Consider the following 22,564-nt stretch of genomic DNA (forward strand, 5'->3'; position numbering starts at 1 on the left):
TTTGAAAAGCAATGTGCAGCATTCAGGTGTTGCAGTGTGTGCATTGCCTCAGAGACTGAACGACCCCGTGTGTTTTCTGCTCTAGCTGGAAGTCAGTGGCTGACTACATCGACCAGCAGTTTGAGCAGTACTTCAGGGACGAGAGCGGCCTCAACCGCAAGAACATCCAGGACAACCGCGTACACTGCTGCCTCTATTTCATCTCACCCTTTGGTCATGGGTATGACAAATCCTCAGTGCTCTCTGGGGGATTAGTTGGCCTTCCCTCTCTCTCTCTTTATCACCCCTAATTATGGGGAATGTTAACCCCTTTCTACCATAGTGGTATTGTATGTTCTGCTGTCATTCACATCAGACCAGTGACAACCTTTTACTTTCTCTAAATGACATGCAGACTAATATATAACTTTGTATTTCCTGCACAAACCTGCACAACCACCTGAGTATTCAGTTTTATTGTGAATCTTGAGTGTACCAGTATTTTACTTGCAGTGCATTCAGTCCCATAGAGTTAAAACACATCTCAGCTGCCTTCAGGTGACTTTACATCTATTGCAGAACTTTCACTCTAATCAGTTTGTTTGTGCTGATGTGGTGCTTTTTGCCGCAGTGGTGTACATGCACTGTTCCACATCACTGTGCTCATTAAAGAACACATTTTCTATCCACCTCAAGTATTGCTGCAGATCATTCTTAAAGTCAATGATGGAGAAACTGCCCCCTCTGTTGATGAGCGCCGGTCATTACTCATTAGATACTAAGAGGTCACTTACAAATCTCTGCCTCCGCTGATTGGCGAGAGACATCATCTTATGTCTACAAATCAATGTCTTCAGGCTGCTAACATATAATTACATTCAGGCTCAAAACTATCATTTCTATTGCCAGAAGAACACACATCTTGATTATCACCAAGATTATTTGGCTATTGATCCAAACAACTGTCATTTGTGGAGATTTATGGAAATCTGTTGATCTGTTTTGAAGATATCTCACTGATGGACGTAGTATCGGTTCACTTTTAGGGTATTTTGTCTCACTGTACGTTTATGTATGTTTCACATCTGCTCTAGCCTCCGGCCTTTGGATGTGGAATTTATGAAAGCTCTTCATGAGAAGGTTAACATCGTCCCCATTTTGGCCAAAGCAGACACACTCACCCCTACTGAAGTCAAGAAAAAGAAAATCAAGGTAAGGCTGATCCCAGTCAATAAACTCTTCATTCATACCTGTGTATCATACCATGAATGAACTGTCATTGCTTAGCAGAGATTCACAGAAATAATTAGTCTTTTACAGTTAAAATGCCTGTTTTCACTCTGTACTTTCCCCATAGATCCGAGAGGAGATCGAGCAGTATGGTATCAAGATATACCAGTTCCCTGACTGTGACTCCGACGAAGATGAGGACTTTAAGCAACAGGACCATCAGCTCAAGGTAAGAGCTGCCAGAAGTCTTCAGGTGGGTCATTTCATCACAAGAATCTATGTCACAAATATCACGTACATCAATATACATTTCTTCATTTCTACACATTTCTGATCATGCCAACACACATTATGCACTTCAACGAGTGTAGTATTATTAAATAAATATACAAACCATGTAACACAAGACCTTGGCAGTCAGTCCACTACTGATTTCACATTCTTGATGACTCAACAGTTTTTTCCTCTCCTGGCATCATGAGCTGGCAGCGAGGACACAGTCACTGTGCCAGTATTTCTCTCTCTGCCTCTGTCCTTGAGTTGCCTCTGATACGAGCACTGTGTTAACTGCAGCAGACAAATGACAATTTTAATTTGTATATATCTCTCATCCCTGTTGCTTCTTTATATATTTGATCTTCTATCTTGTGTGTTTGTATTTCAAGTGGTAAGGCGCTACTGATGACGACAAAAAAAATTCCCCTTGGGGATTAATAAAGTATATATTCATTCATTCATTCAAATGGGAATAAAAGATGGAAGATTAGAAACTATGAATGGGGAATTATTTATAACTCATTTGACAAGAATATGGGATGGTCTGGATTTTAGGAGTAATTTGAGAGTAAGCAGAAATGAGAAAGAAAGGAAAGGTGGTGATGAGGAGGAACATGTGGAAAGGTAAAAACGTAACGACAATAAACACATCTGCACTGCACCACTCACTTGTCCATCCTTAACTCATCTACACTTTCCCCTGCCAGATTTTTATTTGAAGCGTCATTTTAATTTTACGATCCTTTTCTGTTCTCCCAACAAGGAAAGCATTCCCTTTGCCGTGATCGGCAGCAACACAGTGGTGGAGGCCAAAGGGAAAAGGGTGCGAGGCCGTCTCTACCCCTGGGGCATCGTAGAAGGTAGGCCCGTCCTCATCCTCCACCACAAGTTAAAGTATTTTGTAGTAACAGAATGTAAAACAGCCTTTGGAGACGCAGCATACATGTTGACAATGACTGCGCTTATACCTTTTTATTCAGCGTTGCCTAATTCAGTGCCAGCAGTTTAAGAAGAATGTCCCAATATATCGTTGAAATTGCTCCTCTCGCTCTTTGCAGTGGAGAACACGGCACACTGTGACTTCGTGAAGCTGAGGAACATGCTTGTTCGCACACACATGCAAGATCTGAAGGACGTGACCCGGGAGACTCACTACGAGAACTACAGAGCCCACTGCATCCAGAACATGACCCGCATGGTTGTGAAGGAACGCAACCGCAAGTACGCTTAAACTGCATCAAAGGGGTTCTTTACATACTGTCATACAGACCCTTCATTATCAAAAGATAAGAAATATAGACATTTAAAGAGCAATATTCTGATATTGCCATGCTCTACAGACGCAGTATGTGTTTTGCCGATCCTTATCAGCCTTGTGTAACGCACTTCAATACCTCAGTCACTGCGATTAGCCAATGCCATGTCAGATCCAGATCCACCGAGCATGTTAGCCTCACTCTTTGTGACACAATGAATGTTTAATTTTTCTATAATGTGTATAATGTGTACTCTCTGCAGCAAACTAACCAGGGAGAGCGGCACAGACTTCCCCATCCCCGTGGTACCCGCAGTGGGCGATGAGACAGAAAAGCTCATCCGAGAGAAAGACGAGGAGGTACGGCACGCCGACCAGCAACCGGACTCGCACCACCAATATGATCAAGAGCACGAGTCTGAACACAATTCTGCCCACCTTGAGCACCCCGAGCCCGAGTCCAACGCAGACACACATACAGATCAGAGGGATCTCTCTGATGAAGCCCTCTGAGTGTCTTTAGCACACCGATTTTTTTTTTTCAATCTTTCTTTGAAGCACAATCGGATCATGTTTTCTGAGGCTGACAATGAGTAGCCTCAAAAACATGAATTGGCGTAATTGTACATTCAAACCCTTACTCCCCTGTCTGTGCAAGTCCTTTTGACCGTTGAACTGTGGGTAGGAAAAGAAGAATGTTTCATAATCCCACTGAGAGTCCGCACTGCGCTTAACCCTGCGTTGGTTAAAGCTTGGTCTTATACTGTGAATCGGTACATACAAGGAACTAGTATTGTTAGAATTCAACAATAACTTTTACCCCAGTAATTATTTATTTATTTAAAGGCTACATAAAATTGGTATGAAATATGTTATAAATTGTTACTTTGTGCATTGGTTAGAAGACATGAAGAATACCTACTATTAGTGTAGATTAAAAATGATTCCTTTTAGGCTCCTTGTATTTGAGTTTTTTTCACATACAGTACAAACGCTCTCACTGTGATTACTTTTCAGATAAAGTAACTAAAGATGACACTGAGCAGACACACATAACTGTACATGGTGTGAATTTTCCTAGTAATCAAAGAAAGCCAATGATACATCTGTTTATGGTGAATGATCCCAATCGTTATCCCCACTTCCCCACGAAATCTATTTATTTTATCAAATAAAAAGATAATTTCTTTCAAGTTTTATTTTTTTGTGCAACGAGCATTAAAATGTGGTTAAACATGACGATATCGCTGCAACAATCAATTCATCAGAAGGGATTTTTTTTAGATAATTGTTTCAATCAGTGTTCAAACTAAATTGCAAAACATTTCTTGTTTCCAACTTCTATAAATGTGAGAATTTGTTACTTTTTCTTGTATTGGATTATAATTTTAAAAAATTGGATGGTTCAGACAACAAGACATTTGGGGATGTCATCGCGGGCTGTAGGAAACTGTGATGGTTATTTCCTTCCTGGTTCCTGATGTCCTGTGTGTGAATTGGTTACTCAAAATCATTTTTAATAATCCTACTGTGACGTTGTACTTTCTCACTATGTGTTGGGAAAGTGGAAAAAGGGAAATGTTTTGTCTATATTCGACGCATCCAGTACTACAAAAGTTTGAGTCTTTTGACCCCCCCCCTCCTAAAACCAAAGAACTCCACGTGATAAACTGATGAACCAGATACGAGGACATTTTACTGCTTTTGTAATACAAGATGCACTGTAGTGTAGATGAAGTGTCAGGGGGAGGAGCCAGCCGTTCCCCACAGTTGTCCAGCACAGGTCACGTGTTCTAGAAAGAGCAGTCTGAGTGTTATTGAATAGTCTGTGCAGTCATGTGTAAATAATTTGCCTGTTTTAAAAGGCTGCACCGCCTGTTGACATCCTCAGATTGCACACTGCCATTATTGCAACAGTAGATGTGTAAACTTCAAACTGGTCCTAACATTTGTCTAACCTCTCCTCACAGCTGCGGCGGATGCAGGAGATGCTGGAGAGGATCCAAGATCAAATGCACACTCAGAAAGACGGCTATTAACATAGGAGAGCAGTGTGTCCACGTCTCTCTGTCACTGGGATTTAAAGAAGAAGAAAAATCCCCCAGGAAACCTTTATTCCTTTCTGGAACATTGACATCCCGATGTGTCCACCCAACCACCACTCAACCTCACCAACAGCACGTACCACTTGGATCAGGGACCTGCGGGGAGGTGGTAAGATGTTCTGACATTTGCCGCCTCCCTTTATGCTCTCTGACATCTTCATCCACACTCGACCCTCCACTCCACTGTTTTCCGTTTTGTCAAAACTTCAAAATAATTCAGAAACATTATTTTGTCTGTTTGAATTACCTTTAATGGTAAGAGGGGTGGAATCAGACTTTTCAAATATATGAACTTTATTTAGCCACGTGATCACAGGGTTATTCTATTTTTTACATGAGATCTGATATGTGGTTTACATGTGGTGACCTACTCTTTTTTTATTTTTTTGCATACTGTAATAATTTAATTTTCTATATTACACTATATTTGTTGTACTGCTTTTCATCTTGTATGTGTTCCTGGTTTTATTTAAACTACACAGCCTGACATGTATGGATGATTGTTTTATGTATATTTCTTTTCATCTGAGGTTCTTGCTGGTTAATTGAGTTTAATGAGTTAATTGAGTTTAATTTTAATCTGTTTAGATTCATTTAAACTTTGCTTTATCAGTGTCTGCATGTTTATCATATGCTGCCACCTCTGCTGCCTGACAGCGTGGCTGTTAGTGGCTCCACTAAACGTCTTAACTCAATGCAACGCTTACTGTACTGATTGCCATATCAACAGTTAAATTAATCCACCTTTTACAAGACAAATAAGTTTATTATTAATTGCAGAATTCCCCCAAAACAGAGTTGTTACAAAGTCAGTTCATCTCATGACAAAACCACCTCCCATGTGAGTTAGTCTTTGGAGATGATTAGGACTGAGATACATCTGATTCGTATGAGACGACTTAGACGAGTGTCCAAGGCAAAGGTTGCATCAAAAGCCGTGTATTTACTTTTGCATGTGTTGTGTGAAGGTTTGTCAGATTGCAGATCAATTTAGTGATCATAAAGTTATTAATGGGCCATGGAAATATGTAGCTATTTAATTGTTGGGTAGAATATATTGAGGTGGATTTTTTTTATTTTATTTTGGTTGGTGAGAATTATGTTGGATGTGTGCTAACCTTAACGTTTACCTTTAATGTAACCAAATGATTTTCCTTTTCAAAGTGCAAATGTAGTTTTGTATTGACAAGCTAAGAGTAATGAAAAGATGGGTTGAACTTGATTCTTTTGCAAATCGTCTCTGTTTAAAAAAAAAAAAAAAGACATTCCTTGAGCTTCTGTCCCAGAGTCAGGTAATACTTTTGTTTCAGATTAATTTTTTTTATATTAAATTTGTCTTTTGTTATCTTACTTTTTGGAGTATATTTATGTAATAAATTTAAAAATGAAATGCCAATGGAGAGGACGATATGTACAAATTCTAATATCGTAATAAAAAATGAAAACAATTCCAAGTCTCCATCAGACATTAAGTTTAGCTTTTATGTTGTGAAAATGTAAGCAGAATTTATTGCTAGGTGTTGATGAGACGACGACATAACAGGATCGACTACTAGATTAAAATAGATTTCATTGGGATTTTATGCGATGAACCAACACAAAATAGTCCATTTAGAAAATATTACATGGATCTCAAGTGTCATAAAAGTCAAAAAGCCAAATTGTAGTTTTTCATGAAAAATGTAATTTTCTTGTATGCAGTAAAATAGTCAAAAAGTAATGTTCTAGTATGAATAAGTATATTAGGTCCAAACGTCTGAGATACAAATTACTTTTTTTATGACGGAGTAAAACCATTTTTTATGACCATGAAACTTTTTTACGGCTTTTTTTGGATATACTTGTAAACTCTTCTCTTTGGTTGTTGGTTGCACAAGACATTTAAAGAGAAAATGTATTAGAAAAACTTCACTTTGTCCAACGATTAACAGAAAATGATTGCCAGATTAACTGACAATTAAAAATAATGGTTAAAAGCAGCCATAGATAACACAAAAAAACAAGCACTTTCTATTGCTGCAATACTGAAAAAAACAGAAGCGGCTCCAGACATTTGTAAACATAATACAATTTATTAAGTATATTTTTTATAAATTTTTAATTTTACATATTTTTCCCAGCTTTTTACATCATACATACGTTAGATCTAAATGCAGCCCAACATTTACAGGCTATATACAACTTAAACTTTCTCCATAGGGAAAACACAAGTATATTATATTGTTGCTTCTTCAAGTATCTGAATCCCTGTTAATTTGTACACATTTTGTTTTGCTACAATATGATTTCATGATGATTTGTTCAATATCATTTGCATAACAATATGAGGGTGAAAAAAAGCATTACTTTATCTCTGCAATTAGTCAAAAACAAAACCAAGAGTCCCTGCTATAATCATATTGCATCAGAACAAAATAAAAAACAATTACGGGGAGAATACTTTCCACAGTGGCCGAGTGTAATATCAAGGTGTAGTCGCCACCCTGATGAACAGCACTGTACATGGTCCCAGTTGAAAAAAACAAACTATATTATCAAATACCAATATCAATTAGTCTGAAAAAGCTATTCTTCAGATGAAACAAGCAACATTAATTTTTAAAATACAAAATCAGTTTTACATGTTACACTTTACATACAATAGATACTTTAATAAAGTAATCGCATATTTCTTTTTTTTTTTTAAAAAAAGGGGAGGAGGGCTTAACTTCTGATGAGTGCAGGACTCCGCATCCTTTCATAGATCAGTACATTCAGATTAAACAAGGAGAACACAGCATGTTGCTGTTCTAGCAAGTGCTACGCTAAGCTGTTGCTCATTGAGACTATATAAATGTTCACAGTGCTAGCTTTGGAATAGGATAATATTAAAAAAAAAAAAAAAAAAACACACATTGATTGGATTTATGCCGGCTGTTGAGATCACTTTATACCGATCCAAACACGTTATGAATGACAGAGCTTTGACTCTGAGCAAAACAAAAAAATGTAACATTCCTACTGCAACTCGTCAAAGTCCGCAAAGCACAACAGACGGCACCGCTATGGCTCCTTGCTTTCAAGATCATCACTAATCAACACAGTCATGGCATGCTTTCACAGCATGCAAACACACATCCTACTACCATTTGCCTTGCAAGACAGCAAAGAAACACTCAACTACATTTTATGGACCTTTTCTTATGTATTCACATTCAAAGCTTCTAAACACAACCTCACCGTGTAGCATCAGAGTTTCTATCCCACACGTTTAGTATTTAAACACACTGCTGTGTTGTTGTGTTTACATTTAGGGGGCATCTAAAAATGATTCCATTTGGCAAAAATATTTTTAAAATAATTAGCAGCTGTGACAAAAACATAACTTTACCCTTAAACTTGCACTCGTGCTCAGTGAACAGCCGCCAGTAAGTTTGAAGGACAAATACTAAAAGATAAGTAACAATTTGAGTATCCAAACCCTGACAAAACTGCCTATTCTTTTAATTTAAGTGGCTGTTTTGAATGATATCCATCGGCATTATAATCAACTGGAAGGTTTTTTCTTTCCATTGTCACAGGGATAGCAGTATTAAATTGAACACAATCAGCCAGCAGGGCGCGCTATTGCTGTATGCACCATGACTGAGGACTGGCAGCTTCTGTTCAGGATCCGGCTCGGTCCATGATTTGACTCCAGCCCTGCAGCATGTGCCTCTGCTGGAGAGGAGGAGCTCCTCTAAATCACATTCCCAACGTGCTGGTTATGGCGGGTCTAGCGCTCTGATCATACACCGTCACAGGCTTCAAAACCCAGTGTAGCCTCTCTCGAATACATGATCTATGATTGGTTAATCCACAGCAGTCACAGTGATAACGGGGAGTTTACCCACCAGCCAGTACCTACATGGACACTGTAACAGGGCGCTGACGTGGATACGCGACTCGCGTAGCAACATGTTCCTCTATGAAGCGGTTTCTGTAAAGCTCATGTGAAAATGAAGACTCCTCCAATTTCTGCAACAATGGTGACAAGGGTCTGATCATCTGCCCATATATTCAGACACACACACACACACACACACACACACACACACACACACACACACACACACACACACACACACACACACACACACACACACACACACACACACACACACCTTTCAACCATGTCCTAAATTCAAGATTTCAGGACACTGGTGGACTAGTCTTGAAAGAGGTTTTGTCAAAGGAATGTTCCTGGCTTTAAATCAGCTGTAATGCTTCTTGATGATGGTGGAACTCTGGATCAGGTGTCCAGCAGCTCTCCTGCCCTCTCGGTGGGCTCGTCGGTGGCCTGGTCTGAGGCCTGTGGTTGTCCCCTATCGAGGGGCGTCTCCGTCTCGCAGCCTGGTGGTCCTATTGGCAGTGTTCAAGCCAGCTTCAGAGTGCTGATGGGGAAGGAGGGCATGGTCACCATTGTCACAGGGTTGAGCACCGTCTGACCCACCAGCTGCGGGTGGTGGGTCACCATTTGGGCGCTCACTGCTGTCTGTTTGCCGACAATGGTGGCGGCCGGTTGGCTAGTCGCCGTGCCGTTCATGTGCGGGTGGGCGTGGTTCAGTGTGTGGGTGATGTGACCGACCACCGCCGACTGTGTGACAGCCACCTGTTGGGGATAGAGGGCGGGTAGATGCTGACTCAGGTGAGCCACCGGGTGCACGGTGATGTGGCCGATGGGTTGGTGGCCAGGGGCCAACTGGACATTGCCGGTGGTGGTGGATGGAACCAGGTGGGTAATGTGTTTGGGACCCCCTCCCTGGATGACGTGGTTGACCGCTTGGATGACTGAGGGATGGGACACTGACGCGTGGGCAATGACTGTGGGGTGTAGGCTGGAGGCGGTCACCATCTGCGTGTGGGTGGGGATCAAGGGCTGACTGGGGACGATGCGAGTGCTGGATGTTGCGAGTGCCGGCGGGGCTGCGGGGTGCTTGGACACGCTCAGCGGCTGGAGCTGAGGCTGGTGCAGAGGGACTTTGTGCTGGATGGAGATGTGTTGGGTGATGTAGGAGGTAGTGGTGGGTGTTAGGGTTGGTGTCTGAGTAGGTACTGCAGTCTTGTGCAGCTCAGGTTTCATGGTTTGAGGCACGGTGGGTAAGGCAGTCTGTGCTCTCGGCGCAGTCTCATCTTCCAGGTCATCGTCCATTACGTCTTCACCTTCTGCCACACCAACGGATGAAATAATTCACTCAGTTAAATGAAATCAAGTGCAGAAGTCACATTGCATCTGATAATACTAACATTTAAATGAAAAAAAACAGGTGGTTTGGCGCCATTATTCAGGTCAGAGCGGTTACAAACTCACACAGGATTAACGCCACTTAAAATATATTAATAATTAGGCATGCCTTTAAGCCCCCAGTAATCCGACCCCGACTGTCAGTCTACCTGAGGCAGTTGAGGTGGAAGCCTGGTCCTCCTCCGGCTGCACCGTCTGTCGGAGGACACGGTCGATTTCAATCACGTCCATCCACTGGCTCAGCTCGTTCTTCAGCTCTGCTAATCGCTGCCGTGTGGCAATCTTCTCTCTGGCCAGGCGCTCCATGTCGTGCTCGTACTCCTTCTCTTTCCGCTTCAATGTCTGAAAGAGAAAGCAGAAGATGGTCAAACTTTTAAATCATTAAGGTTGTAAAATGCCGCGAGTGACTCCATGATGGTGGGTGCTGCCAGTACACGTACAACTTGTTACTAGTTTTAGGCTTTTATACATTATAGAGTGCGATAAACAGCACCAAATATAAATCCAGTCTTTGTAAAGCTTTGCTTTTGTTGACACAGTGTCAGAGTTTTTGATTTAACTTCATGTTAAGGTTTGACACCTTAGTTGATGGTTTTGCATAAGACTATATGGTATACTACTTTTGAAGCACTTGTACTTGTCTTGAGTATTTCCATTTTATAGTACTTTATACTCCATAACGTTTATGACAGTTTAGTTACTGTGATTTTGCAGAATTAGATTAGTAATGCAAAACATCATTAACAAAATCACAGACAATTCAACTTTGGGAGACCTTTAGTGGCCTTAAGTTATCATTTAAAATTGAGCCTCCAACAACAACAACAACCAGTGGGTCCTAGAAAATGCACAACCCATTAAAGAAAAGTGTCTACTGCTAAAAAACAAAGCACACCACACCAATAAAACTCAATAGAAAAGTAGCATTAATGCTAAGGCTGTCTTTATAGCTCAATAATATAGAATAGGTCCAAGAAATAGGAGGAAGTGAAGAGACGAGTATGGAAAGTTGGAGGTGCTTCCAGGCAGTTGCTCTCTGTGACCCAATTTTCTTTAACCCATGAGCTGACAAAAAGCAAAACGAAGTGATCTGGACTTCAATGTACACAGCAAACCGAAGGAAGAGTTGGAGGAAATGTAAGAAAACTATATCAAACTTCACATGCAAATCAACTAAGAAATGTTAAGCAACAACCGTAACAAGGCTGATTCCCAAATGAATAACTGCTGTCTACGGTTATACAGACAGGAGGATAGAGTTACGCTGTTGGGGGATTGCTGTTTTGAAATTGAATACTTTATATAATTTATTACATGTCCAGCTCAGCACGGTTAAAGTATCCGACACAGACTCCGGCCTCTGTGGAAGAGGCTCAGGAAAATGACACGCTGTGGAATCTGTTACCAGTGACCTGATGACACCGAATCATTAAGCCATTTCCCCCAAAGGGTGGAGGGCCCCGTTAGTGTTCATGCCACTGTGTACATGTGCATGTGTGAGTGTATAGTACATGTGCAAGTCATCTTGTGTAAGAGTGCTGGATTGAGGAACGGGTGTATGTGTTGTGCTTGACCGTCAGCGTGGTCTGTACAGTACGTGTACATTAATAAAAGTAAGGCCTTTTGTAATTCAGCACCGGTCTTTAGTCCTGATTCAGGATTACAAATACACGGGCCAAGCGGTCTTTGTTTGGACTGCATCCCACTGGGGCGATTTTCAGTCACACAAACAAAAAAAACTCAGAGGAAGTCCGGTTCACATATTTGTTTGGCAAAAGATAGCCATGAGACGACCTTAATTGAGTCCAATTAAATCCACATAAATAAGAAGTTTATTTTGGTTGTAAAAAGGTGAAGATTTCCATTATAGGCCAATACAGATACATGCTGAGGGACATTTTACCGTTGAAAACCCCTACTCAATATATCTTTAATAGACAGACTTATCTGTGTAGCTCCGCTTTAAATACTGGTTTTATAAATAGAAGCAAACACCAAATTAGAATAAAAATGGTCTTCACTCAGACAGACGAGGAGGAAACATTGTTCTTGGCTATGCATCTCCTTAGTTAGAAGAGGTGGAGTGCTTCTGGAAAGCCACAAGAATGCAAGCATTTCAAGTCTTAGTCACACACACACTGATATTCAAACAAAGTTATTGTATTTTAATTGCAGCAAGGAGAGAAGGACCGATCCTCCGCTGAATAAGGCGCCGCACATAAGGACACAGATGTGTATCTCGAGACCAGCCTTCAACAGCCTGTCTCTGTCGAGAAGAGCTGATGATATCAGCACTTCAGTCAGAGCACATTAACATTATCCTCAGTCTCAACAAATGATGTACTGAAATGCCCCCATCTTTGGTTGCCGTGGAAACAGAGGAAAACCTCAATGTTTCCTCGGTAACCTGAAAGAACACGAACACCTTTAGGTGCCGTTTAGTTTTCTCCTAAAAAAGGTCTCGGCATATAAAGATGTATTTCACAGCTGGGAGTAATAAGGAAAAAATTTGACTCGCATGCATGAGAACAGATTTTCAATCTAAAAGATGTCGTCAGCAGGGCAGAATTAAATGGTATAAAATGTACAAAATGTGAGTCACGTGGACCGAGGGATGGCCGCCTTCCTTTTACACTCATGTATACAAGCAGGCAGCTTTATGTGAGCTGCCACAACTGTGCATGCCACACACTATGACTCATGGAGAAAAACGCTCCACAAACACAGAGACCCACTGAACTCTCCCCGTTACAGCGCTGATGGTGGACAGAGCGCTGCGTTTGGCTCCTGAGGAACAGCTAGTCTGAGATCTACTATGGAGACCTGACAACCATGTCCGCCACAGATGGATCCCACATCTCCCTGTTAATCACGTCACCGGCTTGGTGGGACACAAGGTGACCGAATACCTTTCGTCTCTTCACACACGAGCCTCTGAAACTCCTCCTTCAATGGAGACGAGGACCAACCTCGGCTACAAATCTCGATCGGCGCCAGGGCAGGCTGCAGTATATACGTGTGTGGAAGGTAAACACTGCTCAAGCGCTGTCACAAGCAATGCGAGTGCTGAGCACATGGCCCCACAGAACGGAAGAGGGCGGGCGGCAGATAGCGGGGGATTGAAAGAGAGCAATACAAGCTGTACTCACTGACTCACTTTTGCAGCAGACGGCACAAGACTGGTTTTTCTTAAAGGGCCAGGAGCGCAGGAGGCCACGTTGCAGACATGCTGCACAGCCTGGATGACTGATCAGGCTTCTGCACAGGTCTTGTGACATTGTGGTAACCATAAACCTTTGTCTCGCTGTGCCTTCAAGCTGCAGCACAGAACTTCACATGGTGCCTGAGTTCAACAATAACAGGCTTGTCTCTGAAAGGAGAAGGAAGAAAAAAAAAAAAAAAAAAAAAAACTACTCTTGCACACCACTCCTTGTGTGCAAGTTTGTGCTGGTCATAGCTGACCTAATTACCTCATCGAGGCTGAGGACCGGTCGATAGTCCAGTCCATGCTCCGGTGCAGTGCAAGAGTACTGTGAGATAACACATCTGCACTCCACTTCTTTGTCACATAGCTGCTGCATAAAAACAACTGGTCAGACGACAACCCTGCTGACAAAAAAATAGGTTCCTTCTTTTCCCAGAAAAGAAAAAAACACAATGTTCCAAGAGATAAATCATATACATGCTTATGTGCCACAGCAAATGTAAAAGCTGTTAGATTTGACTGTCGTCTTAAAACTGAGTTTTACTGAGACAAAGCTGAGACCTTTAAAAACCTTCTTAATATTAAAGAGCAATGACCTTGACTGGCATGGACTGATTATTTTTAATGTTCCAGGCTGAATGAATAATAAATGTCAAAGCGGGACTTGGTTTAAAAAAAGCAAGGCTCCTACGGAAATAAGCCATTATGTGCACAATTAAATGTGATTTACTTCAAAAAAATAAAAAACACATATTCCCTCTCAAACCCTTCTACATTAAGATGTTCCCCACCAGATGGCACAACACGTTTCAAACGGGCATTCTGGGAAAAGCAGTGGAGGAACAAGTTCAGTCAGCGATGAGGGGGAAATGAAGCGCGAGCGGAGTAAACTGAGCCTTATGTTTACCGCTCCGTGTTCCCTGCCTTCTGCTGGCAGCTAAGCCAAGTGGTACGGCGAGTCCTGCCTGTTGCAGTGCTGGGCGGGGGCCGAGCACGGGGGGTGACGTCACGCAGCTCAGGCTAGCCATGTGCTTTGCTGCTCATGTGGCCTTAAAAGCTCAGACAGGCAGGATGTAGGGAGGAAGGGAGGGGGAGCGGAGAGGAGGAGCTCTTCTGCATTGAGGCTTATTTTACAGCCTCGGCTTTCGCAGCACCACTACGGGCTCAGGGGAAAGCCTTTAGGAACAAGATGTAATACATCGATGCAAAAAAATCCCATGTTTAGCTCCGTTAACACAAAAGACACGATCGAAAAAGAAAAAACCTATTCGCATGCAAGGTCCTGTGGTAAATTAGTTGCGGAGTCATTTGGACTTAAAATGAAACGACAAAGTGAAACTCGAATCGCATTGCTGTCTGCTACTACCACGATTGCACATATTTTCCAAGTTGACACTTGAGATAACGGCCGTAGGTAAATCAAATGTGCCGCAGAGCCCAAAGCCTCACTTGAACTCAGTGTTTTGTTTACGGGCGGCTTCTCTGCTGCCAAATCAGAGGCGAGCGAGGACAGGGAGGAGGTGCATGCAGGCAGGACACACGTCTGCACCACCCATGGCAAAATGACAGGGTGAACACGTGTTTTCTTTTGGCTTCCCATCACCTCATGTTCCCTTCTTTTACTCTACCTCTCAAAATGCGTTCTAACGGGATGTGTTAACAAATGTCGACGTTGACACGGTGGGGCTGTAAACGGATATTTTCTTCACTTTTGCTTTGAACATATATCTCATGTCCAGCTCAGCTGTTGATGGGAGGAAAAGAGAGAGACAGGTCATTCTGCCAGTCGAACATAACACTTTTAACGCGGTGTTGCTTCATCACAGAGAGGGGCAGAGGGAGGGAGACTGGGTGACGAGCTCTGCACCCACGCTGTCCTAGTTTCTCTCAGTATCCATGCGCAGAGAGGAAGAACCAGACTTAGAGCATCAAATCAGCAGCACGCTGCTCTCTGCAAAACGCACATTAGTAAACAGTTATATAATAATAAGAGAAAATATGTACAGGGTTGGTGCTTTCATGGAGGCCTTAAAAGCCTATCAATGTGCACACACAAAATAGCCTTTTACTACTGCGCATAACCAAATATGGACTTAATTATGACAAACAGCAAGCCCCAGTCATCACCAGACCAATGTAAATACAACTAGAGACCATATTGCGATGGGATCACACGGACGTAGATTACAATCACGCTCCTGTAACATTTCATTTTGTTGCACGATTGTGACAGAAATATTAACACCTGGCAAAGTACTCAACAGTAAGCGCCTCCAGGACCACGTTTTGCCATGATATACGCCGCTGCTGGTATTAAAAATAGCTTCTGTGCAAGTCTAGCTGGACCATGTGATTTTAACAATTATAACATATGCACAAAACATGACAACCATTCCTAAAATACAACACTGTGTCTCAGATTTACCACCCTACAGTGTCTATCTATAGGAAGAGACCAATGACCCACAGTTACCACTATGACACAGTCAGTCTGAAAGGGTTAAACTAGGCCAGTGGTGGACCTTTGCACCAGCTGTTTACAATCAGGAAACTGAGTGTGAGAGCGTGACCAACACATGGTGAGTCACTCATTTGTAGAATTGGCACACATTATTATCATCAAATGCAGTGTTGCTTAAAAAAAAAAAAAAGGTGCAAATGAGGACAAGTTTGAGATTCCACATTATAGAAGGATCTATTCATAGAAATACAAAAAGGCAGGAAATGCAAGAAAAAATAAGAATATGATGGAAATCACTACAAGTAATAAATAGGGAAGAATGTTGTGGCAAAAAAAGAGGATTTCTAACTTCTTTGGTCAGACTATTGGTAGTTTATTTGGGACGGACTACTATTAAGATAAGTCAACCCGACATCACTTATCTTATAACCTGTGTGCTTTCAAACAAGTTCATCCCTGAAAGATCACTTTAACACTAAAAGGACTGCAGGACTACATCATATAATGTAAATTAGCATGGTTTGATGGAATAAAATACACCCATACGTCACCATCTCGTCAAATTCAGAGCCAATTATGCAAACCCTGAAAATTACAGTTGTGATCATGCTCATACTACAAAAGGAGTTGTTTACCTTTTTTTTAAACTAATACCCCTCCTCTTGGAGACGAGACTCTAGCTCACATTGCAATGTGGTGTCAAGATAAAAGGAAGCTCCCCGTTTCCTTAGTCATCGTAAATGCAAATAAACTCGTAGAAACCAGTCTTGGCAAGATTCTCAAATCAGACCAGCAATGTGTCATCCAGTGTCGGCGCTCATCGCCACGCCCCTTTCATATAATCTTGAGCAGAAACTTCTAAACAAACTGGTTGAATTAATAACGCTGTGCTGAACAGTTGCTTGCACCAACATAACCCCAAAAACACTGATCTAGTTCCACCGCCATGTCCATGTCACGCTTCAAGGGAAGCTATAACCAAGACTAGATTCGCGGCATCGCTATTGACGAGCCGCGCTACATTTTTTGAGAAAGAAACTCTTTCATATGAAGGGGAACAGGGAACAAGACAAACAGCTGTTGTGTGGCAGGTCAACCGAGGCTTTCACGCCGAGTTGGGCACATAAATATAGTAGAGCAGAATCAGACTTCTCCATCTGCGTATCAGCCTATGGAGCAAACAGTTGTATAATAACAGTTTGGATAATTACATCCAACACTTCCGATATCTCGAGGATCTTCGGTTTTCAATACCCCAAAACGAGGAGCGCATTTGACGTTTTACATGCAAGCCGATCTGATGTATTTGATGAACGCAGTACACGAGTCTAAGCTTTCAGGGTAAGTATAGGGTCAGTTGATGGAATATGTTGTTTGACAATGGATCAAATAAAATGTAGGATCGTTAGCAACAGACACTTTGTATTAGCAAACTCGACTCACCTGAATGTATCTCAGCGCGCTTCTCAGCACACTCAGATTGGAGGTCTTCTTCTCGTCTATGTTTGGGATGTTCTTCTTCAGCGTCTCAAAGCACTCCTTCAAATGTGCTCGTCTGACAGACACAAAACAAAAAGGAGGAGATTTGAGACAGCGGGAAGTGGTTGAGCCACACTTGGCTTTGTTTTATTAGCATATGATTGATGCAATTGGTGTTCTTAACTAAAAAAAACATCAAGCTCAGCATTGAAATTAAGCTACAAATAAACAAAAGGCACCAGCCAGTTTCAGAGACAACACACTATGTAACGAGTACAATATTATTAAAATGTAACAATACAATAACCTCAGATTGCGCTCTCTTTTAGGAGGCCCTATGGTAGACAGGTTGAACCCACCTGTTTTTCTCAAGCTTGTTATGCACTTCTCTTGTGCCTGCCCTGTAAGAGCACAGATGAGAGCACAGTAAGAATTTGGTGTTTAAAAGGGCAATGTGACAAGAATAATCTAAATCAACCAAAGAAGAGTTTTCCTTTTTTGCTAGCAGGTAGTTTAGTTACAATGTAACAAAAGATCAATAAATGCCCATAATGCAACAGCTTCACAATGGCTACATTTTGCTTGTTTTTCTCCATTTCAGATCATTACAAGGTGAATGCGTTGAGTGGTTTTAGGAGGCTACAGGTCGAATGTACTTTTTACATCTTATACACCGATATATTGAAAAACCAAAAATGAACATATCAATAAAAACAATACTCGGTTGCAGTCCTATTAAAGTTAAAATGTAAACGAGTATATAGACGTACCCGCCAGGCCTCTTCTTGTCTAGCTGGCGGCCGTCGTCAGGAGGACTCCCCCGGCTGATGGGGCCGTTCTGCAGAGGAGCCTGCTGGACCACCGGGCCCGGCTGAGGGAGTAAGGCGTGCTGCAGTGGGGGCGAGACGATGGAGCCAGGGTAGCGTTGCAGCACCTGCGGGTGCGTCTGTTGCTGGAGTTTAGCATTGTTAGTTTGGACGATGAGCTGTTGGTGATGATGGTGGTTCTGTATCAGCTGCTTGTGGTTGACGGTGAGCACAGAGGTCGGGTGGTCGGGTTTGGGTTGTGGAGCGTGTGGCAGAATGGTGGCAGCTGGAGGGGAGAGCGTTGCGACAGGCAGCGTGGGGGAGCCTGCGGGGTTGGCGGTGACCACGGGGATGGGGATGACAGTGATGGGCATGGGGGGGGGAGGCAGAGAGGGCGGAACGAGCAGCGGGCGGCGCTCCTCTGCTTTAGAAACATTGTTGATGTGGATCGTCGAGTTGTAGTTCACATCGCAGTGCCTCTGCTCTGCCAGCTGCTCCAGACGTTGCTTTTCCTTTAGTTCATCCTCTGTGGAAGAAACGAGGCAAACTCATCACATCAGAGGTGAAAACAACCCGTCGCTCTCCGTTGACTTTGTACTGTGTGAAGGCGCCACCAGCAACAGGAAAATGTCTCGAAGCTGCCGTGTGGTGGGATGTACTACTAACAGGCACATGAAAAAAAAAAAAAAAACAACTAAAGTCTTCATAAACTGCCGAACCGAAAAACTGAAGAGACAGGCAATAATATGTGAGGCATCAACAGGAATAATGGGGAGCTGTGGGATCTCAGTGTGTCTCACGAGCAGCAAGCATTTGGTCCAAATGTCATTTGACTTGGAGCACTCACTGATCTTTATGCAGTCCTTTATTCAACGTTACTGCTGTGGAACAAAATGTTCTGTGCTTCTTTGTTTAAGGCTAAATGTTTTACATTTTAAGCATTTTTGTGTGTCCATTTCTTTTTTGGCGCCTCAAATGTGTATTTACAAAATCCTGTGAAGCTTCAAGCACCCCCTGAAAGAAGGTTGTTGCTCTACTGGAGGTACATCTTGCTGTAATCTAATACCAGTCACAGTCCACAGACCAAGTTGTGTTGGGGAGGCGGGTGCAAGTCTGCTCTACATCTCGACGAACAAAAGCCCCACACAGAGGGAACCCTCAGCATGTCACCAATGTCAGGACAAAACACGCTGCATGTTGGGAAGAGTGGAACAACAACCTACGTGGGAGGTGAACCGTTACTGGAGATCACTTCTGAAACAGCCAGTTAGTAATTCTAAATGTATGTGAACAATCTATTTTTGCTGACTTAAGACATTGTTGAAGAAAACATTAAATATTTAAATAATAATTTCGGATTTGAATTGCATAAATGGGACAAATTACAGGACTCGTCTGGACATGCTTCATAAAACGTGAGAAGCTTGAAAACCGTGTGCTATATTGCAGTATTTTGACAATAAAAATGGAGTTGGAATCAAAGATCTTTCTCAGCCTTTTAGTTTGATCCGATCATATTCAAGACACCGTCTCCATAATGTATGGATGCAGGAAAAAAGAGGCGGTCTAGTTGCTATGGCAGCTGGCTGTGATGTTCAGTGCTGAGATGTCAAATACAAGTCGTTGTCATTGAAATAATTATGAAGTGGACGAAAGTCAATGCAGCACTAAACACACTCGTCCCCTCAGGGCAGAACTGAAGATACATCAATGACAAAACTGATTATAACCTTCAGTTACCTTTTAGTAATTAGTGTTGGTAATTTGCGTTAGGGTGAGTAGTTTGTAAAAAAATAAGAGTTTTTATGTAATCAATACTACTTGATATTTCCCCCTGTGTATAGTGAGTAGACCACATATTACAATATGTCATAATTGTATTTGTCGAGTAATTAAGACTTTAAAGTTCAGGGACATTATAGCTCTGCTTTGACAACAACAACAAACTTCACTGAGGCTTAGCTCAACTATGACAATAAAAGAAAAAGCTAATTAGTTTGAATCTAAAGCATTATATATATATTTATATTTCCAAGGACAGTGATACAGCTTTTTATTTTTTACATCCACCATTGTAAAAAAAGAAATACAAATCCAGTGAAAGAGACCTTTCCAGTTCTCAAACTCTCTTGTGAACAATTTAATGGCCTCATATTCAACAGCCCACCATGTCACCATCTGCTGCATATATTTGTTATGTTACCCTGAAAAATGTTTTCTTCAAAGTAAAATAAAGTAGAAAAGAACAAGATGTTCTGGTAACTGTGCCAGACAGCTTTCATAAGATGTTGAATGTCCTGTTATGAGAGATTGATCATTTAGATTGTGGCGCAGACACACTAGAAGTGCCTTTTCTGAGGGAAAATGCATGAAGCACTTAGAAAAACAAGAGGATTTTCTATAGACATTATATAACTGCAGCACATAGAGAAACACTGGCCTACTTTTCTCCACACAGTGACCTGCTCTACAGTAGCAGGGAGGAGGGGAGGACTCTGCTCTCCCAATGCAGCATGGCGGGAGGAGCTGGGAGAGGAACAAGCAGGAGTCTCACTCTGAGCCTTTCTGAATTGCACAAATATCTCCAAAATAATAAAAAGGTGGAGAACTGCAGTTTTTTTTGTAGAATATGTATTGCTTGCTTAAGGAATAGCATGTGGGCTTTCTCACATGTCTCCTTAATGTCATTATACACTGTTTTAAGTACAAGCTGAGCTCGTTTACGGCCTGCGCTGCTACGTTATCTTGTCTTTAGCGTGGAGGGGAAATCTGCGTTGAAACATGTTTAAGCCTGATACAAAAGCAGCTTAAAATCTGAACTGTAGCTACACCAAATCGTCATGGTCTATCTGCAGTATTTACAGCTACACCTTTGAATAATTGGTTCACGTGCTTCAAATTTGAGACAGGAACACATTATAGAAATGTTACCAATGCTCAGTTAGCATGTTATGGGACACACCGCATGTCTTTGTTTTAGTCATTGAGTATGATGTTGGTAAACAAACGGCACATTTAATTTTTCAGAAAAGAAGTACACAGATTTTCACCGGACTAGACATCGTAATTTTTATTTGTTTTTTTATCTTAAGTTTCAAGTTATTGTAATTCTCTGTGGAAGGAGAACCTAGCAAAGTAAGATTTTCATTGTACAGAGTAACCGTCTGTTAACTGTGCATATAACAATAAAACTATGTTGACTCTTAGTGACTCGTCGTCTTCACAAACGATCTTTGGGAGGGGTAGCCCAGGCACGCACGTGGTGAAAGGGGCGGGGCCACCCCATGCTGCTAACATATGAAGGCGTGGTTGTTGGCACACGTCATCGACAGACACTCAAACGCTCCAAAAGCGACTGAAAGGCCAGGGAGTTTACGTGTGTGTTTTTTATTACAAGACACAATCGACCCGACTGAACCATGTACACGGTGTTATAGAAGCACAACACTTCAAATGTTTAAAAGCGTGAATAACTGAAAAGGAACAGGCGCGTGCAGAGGGGAAGCCTCAGCGCCAGAGTCACTTGGTCCCCGGCGGACGACGTTAGGTCATTATGTAAAACGAGCTCGGCATCCCCTGCGCCACCGCCCTTTATCTCCGCATGTTTGGGTCATTTGATTTTAAATGTATCGAAGCAGCGCGTGAGCCGAAGCCCGTCACACGTCGGCCGAGAGGCGAGAAACAGAAAGGGAAAGGCTCGGAGAACTTCACAGCGCCGCTGTGCAGCTTTCCGCTGTACCACCCGCGTCTATGCAGCAGGTTTCGATGCAGTCACCCCCGATGCTGCAGCATCCCGTGTTTATGATCAGCTATCGGCGGGTTCAGGTGGAGACACTATGTGACCCAAAGAGGAAACGATTCTGCAACGCGTCTGCACACTCGAGACGAATTTGAAAGTAAAACTTAAGTGTCACTGAATGAAACGTTCAGGAGTCGTCCTATTTTAATTCAAACGCAACGAACCGACGATGTGCATTTGGTAAATACTTCATGAATGGCGTTTACGGGGTTTGTCTATAAATCGAAAAATAAATCCATCTGCGAGAAAGAAAAAATAATCCCTGAAGTCCTCAGTATTTTACAAAAGCTATTTCATCGTTGCGGATGTTGTATATCTTTATAATATGTATAAATAAAACCCAACTTACCACGTGCTTTCTGTTGTTGCTGGGCTTGCAATTCCAAAAACTTGGCTGCTTCCAAAAGCGTTTCGATGCTCATTTCTGTCCAGTTAGAAAGACGGCGGCGTATTGTTTTAATAGGCGACAAAGCAAAATGCAATATGCGCCCTACAGGGAGAGGTTTCCAGACTAACGCTGGAGAAAAAAAAAGGGTAATCGGATACCCCCTCGGTAGGAACTCTACCACCTACGTAGAAGAGTTACAAACAAGATGGCGCTCAAAGTAGTAGGAACAAATAGGGTTTGTGAATCACGCACAGCGGTTGTAACCGCCCACTCACCCTCCCTCCGCGGACGCGACAAAACGCGGACATCGTGAGGACG

At 42.2% G+C, this 22,564-nt stretch overlaps 2 protein-coding genes across 2 annotated transcripts in view; one reads left to right on the forward strand and one right to left on the reverse strand.

Moving 5' to 3' along the window:
• LOC306742437 (septin-5-like) overlaps nt 1-6,293 on the forward strand; it is a 39,140-nt gene extending 32,847 nt beyond the window's left edge. The window contains exons 7-13 of the mRNA XM_079224823.1: nt 86-220; nt 1,074-1,191; nt 1,337-1,438; nt 2,249-2,345; nt 2,544-2,706; nt 3,004-3,100; nt 4,711-6,293. Of these exons, the coding sequence (XP_079080949.1) occupies nt 86-220; nt 1,074-1,191; nt 1,337-1,438; nt 2,249-2,345; nt 2,544-2,706; nt 3,004-3,100; nt 4,711-4,779 (781 nt within the window). The 3' untranslated portion in view covers nt 4,780-6,293. The remainder of the gene's footprint in view (nt 1-85; nt 221-1,073; nt 1,192-1,336; nt 1,439-2,248; nt 2,346-2,543; nt 2,707-3,003; nt 3,101-4,710) is intronic.
• Nucleotides 6,294-9,238: 2,945 nt separating this feature from the next.
• On the reverse strand, nt 9,239-22,280 carry mnta (MAX network transcriptional repressor a; the record flags this gene model as incomplete). Its single annotated transcript, XM_079225337.1, has 6 exons — nt 9,239-10,029; nt 10,258-10,450; nt 17,218-17,329; nt 17,613-17,654; nt 18,024-18,585; nt 22,208-22,280. The coding sequence occupies 6 exons, from the start codon at nt 22,278-22,280 to the stop codon at nt 9,239-9,241; spliced, it is 1,773 nt and encodes a 590-aa protein (XP_079081463.1).
• Between the last annotated feature and the right edge of the window lie 284 nt (nt 22,281-22,564).

This window comes from Taurulus bubalis (genome assembly GCF_910589615.1).
Source record: "Taurulus bubalis genome assembly, chromosome: 10".
Lineage (NCBI taxonomy): Eukaryota > Metazoa > Chordata > Actinopteri > Perciformes > Cottidae > Taurulus > Taurulus bubalis.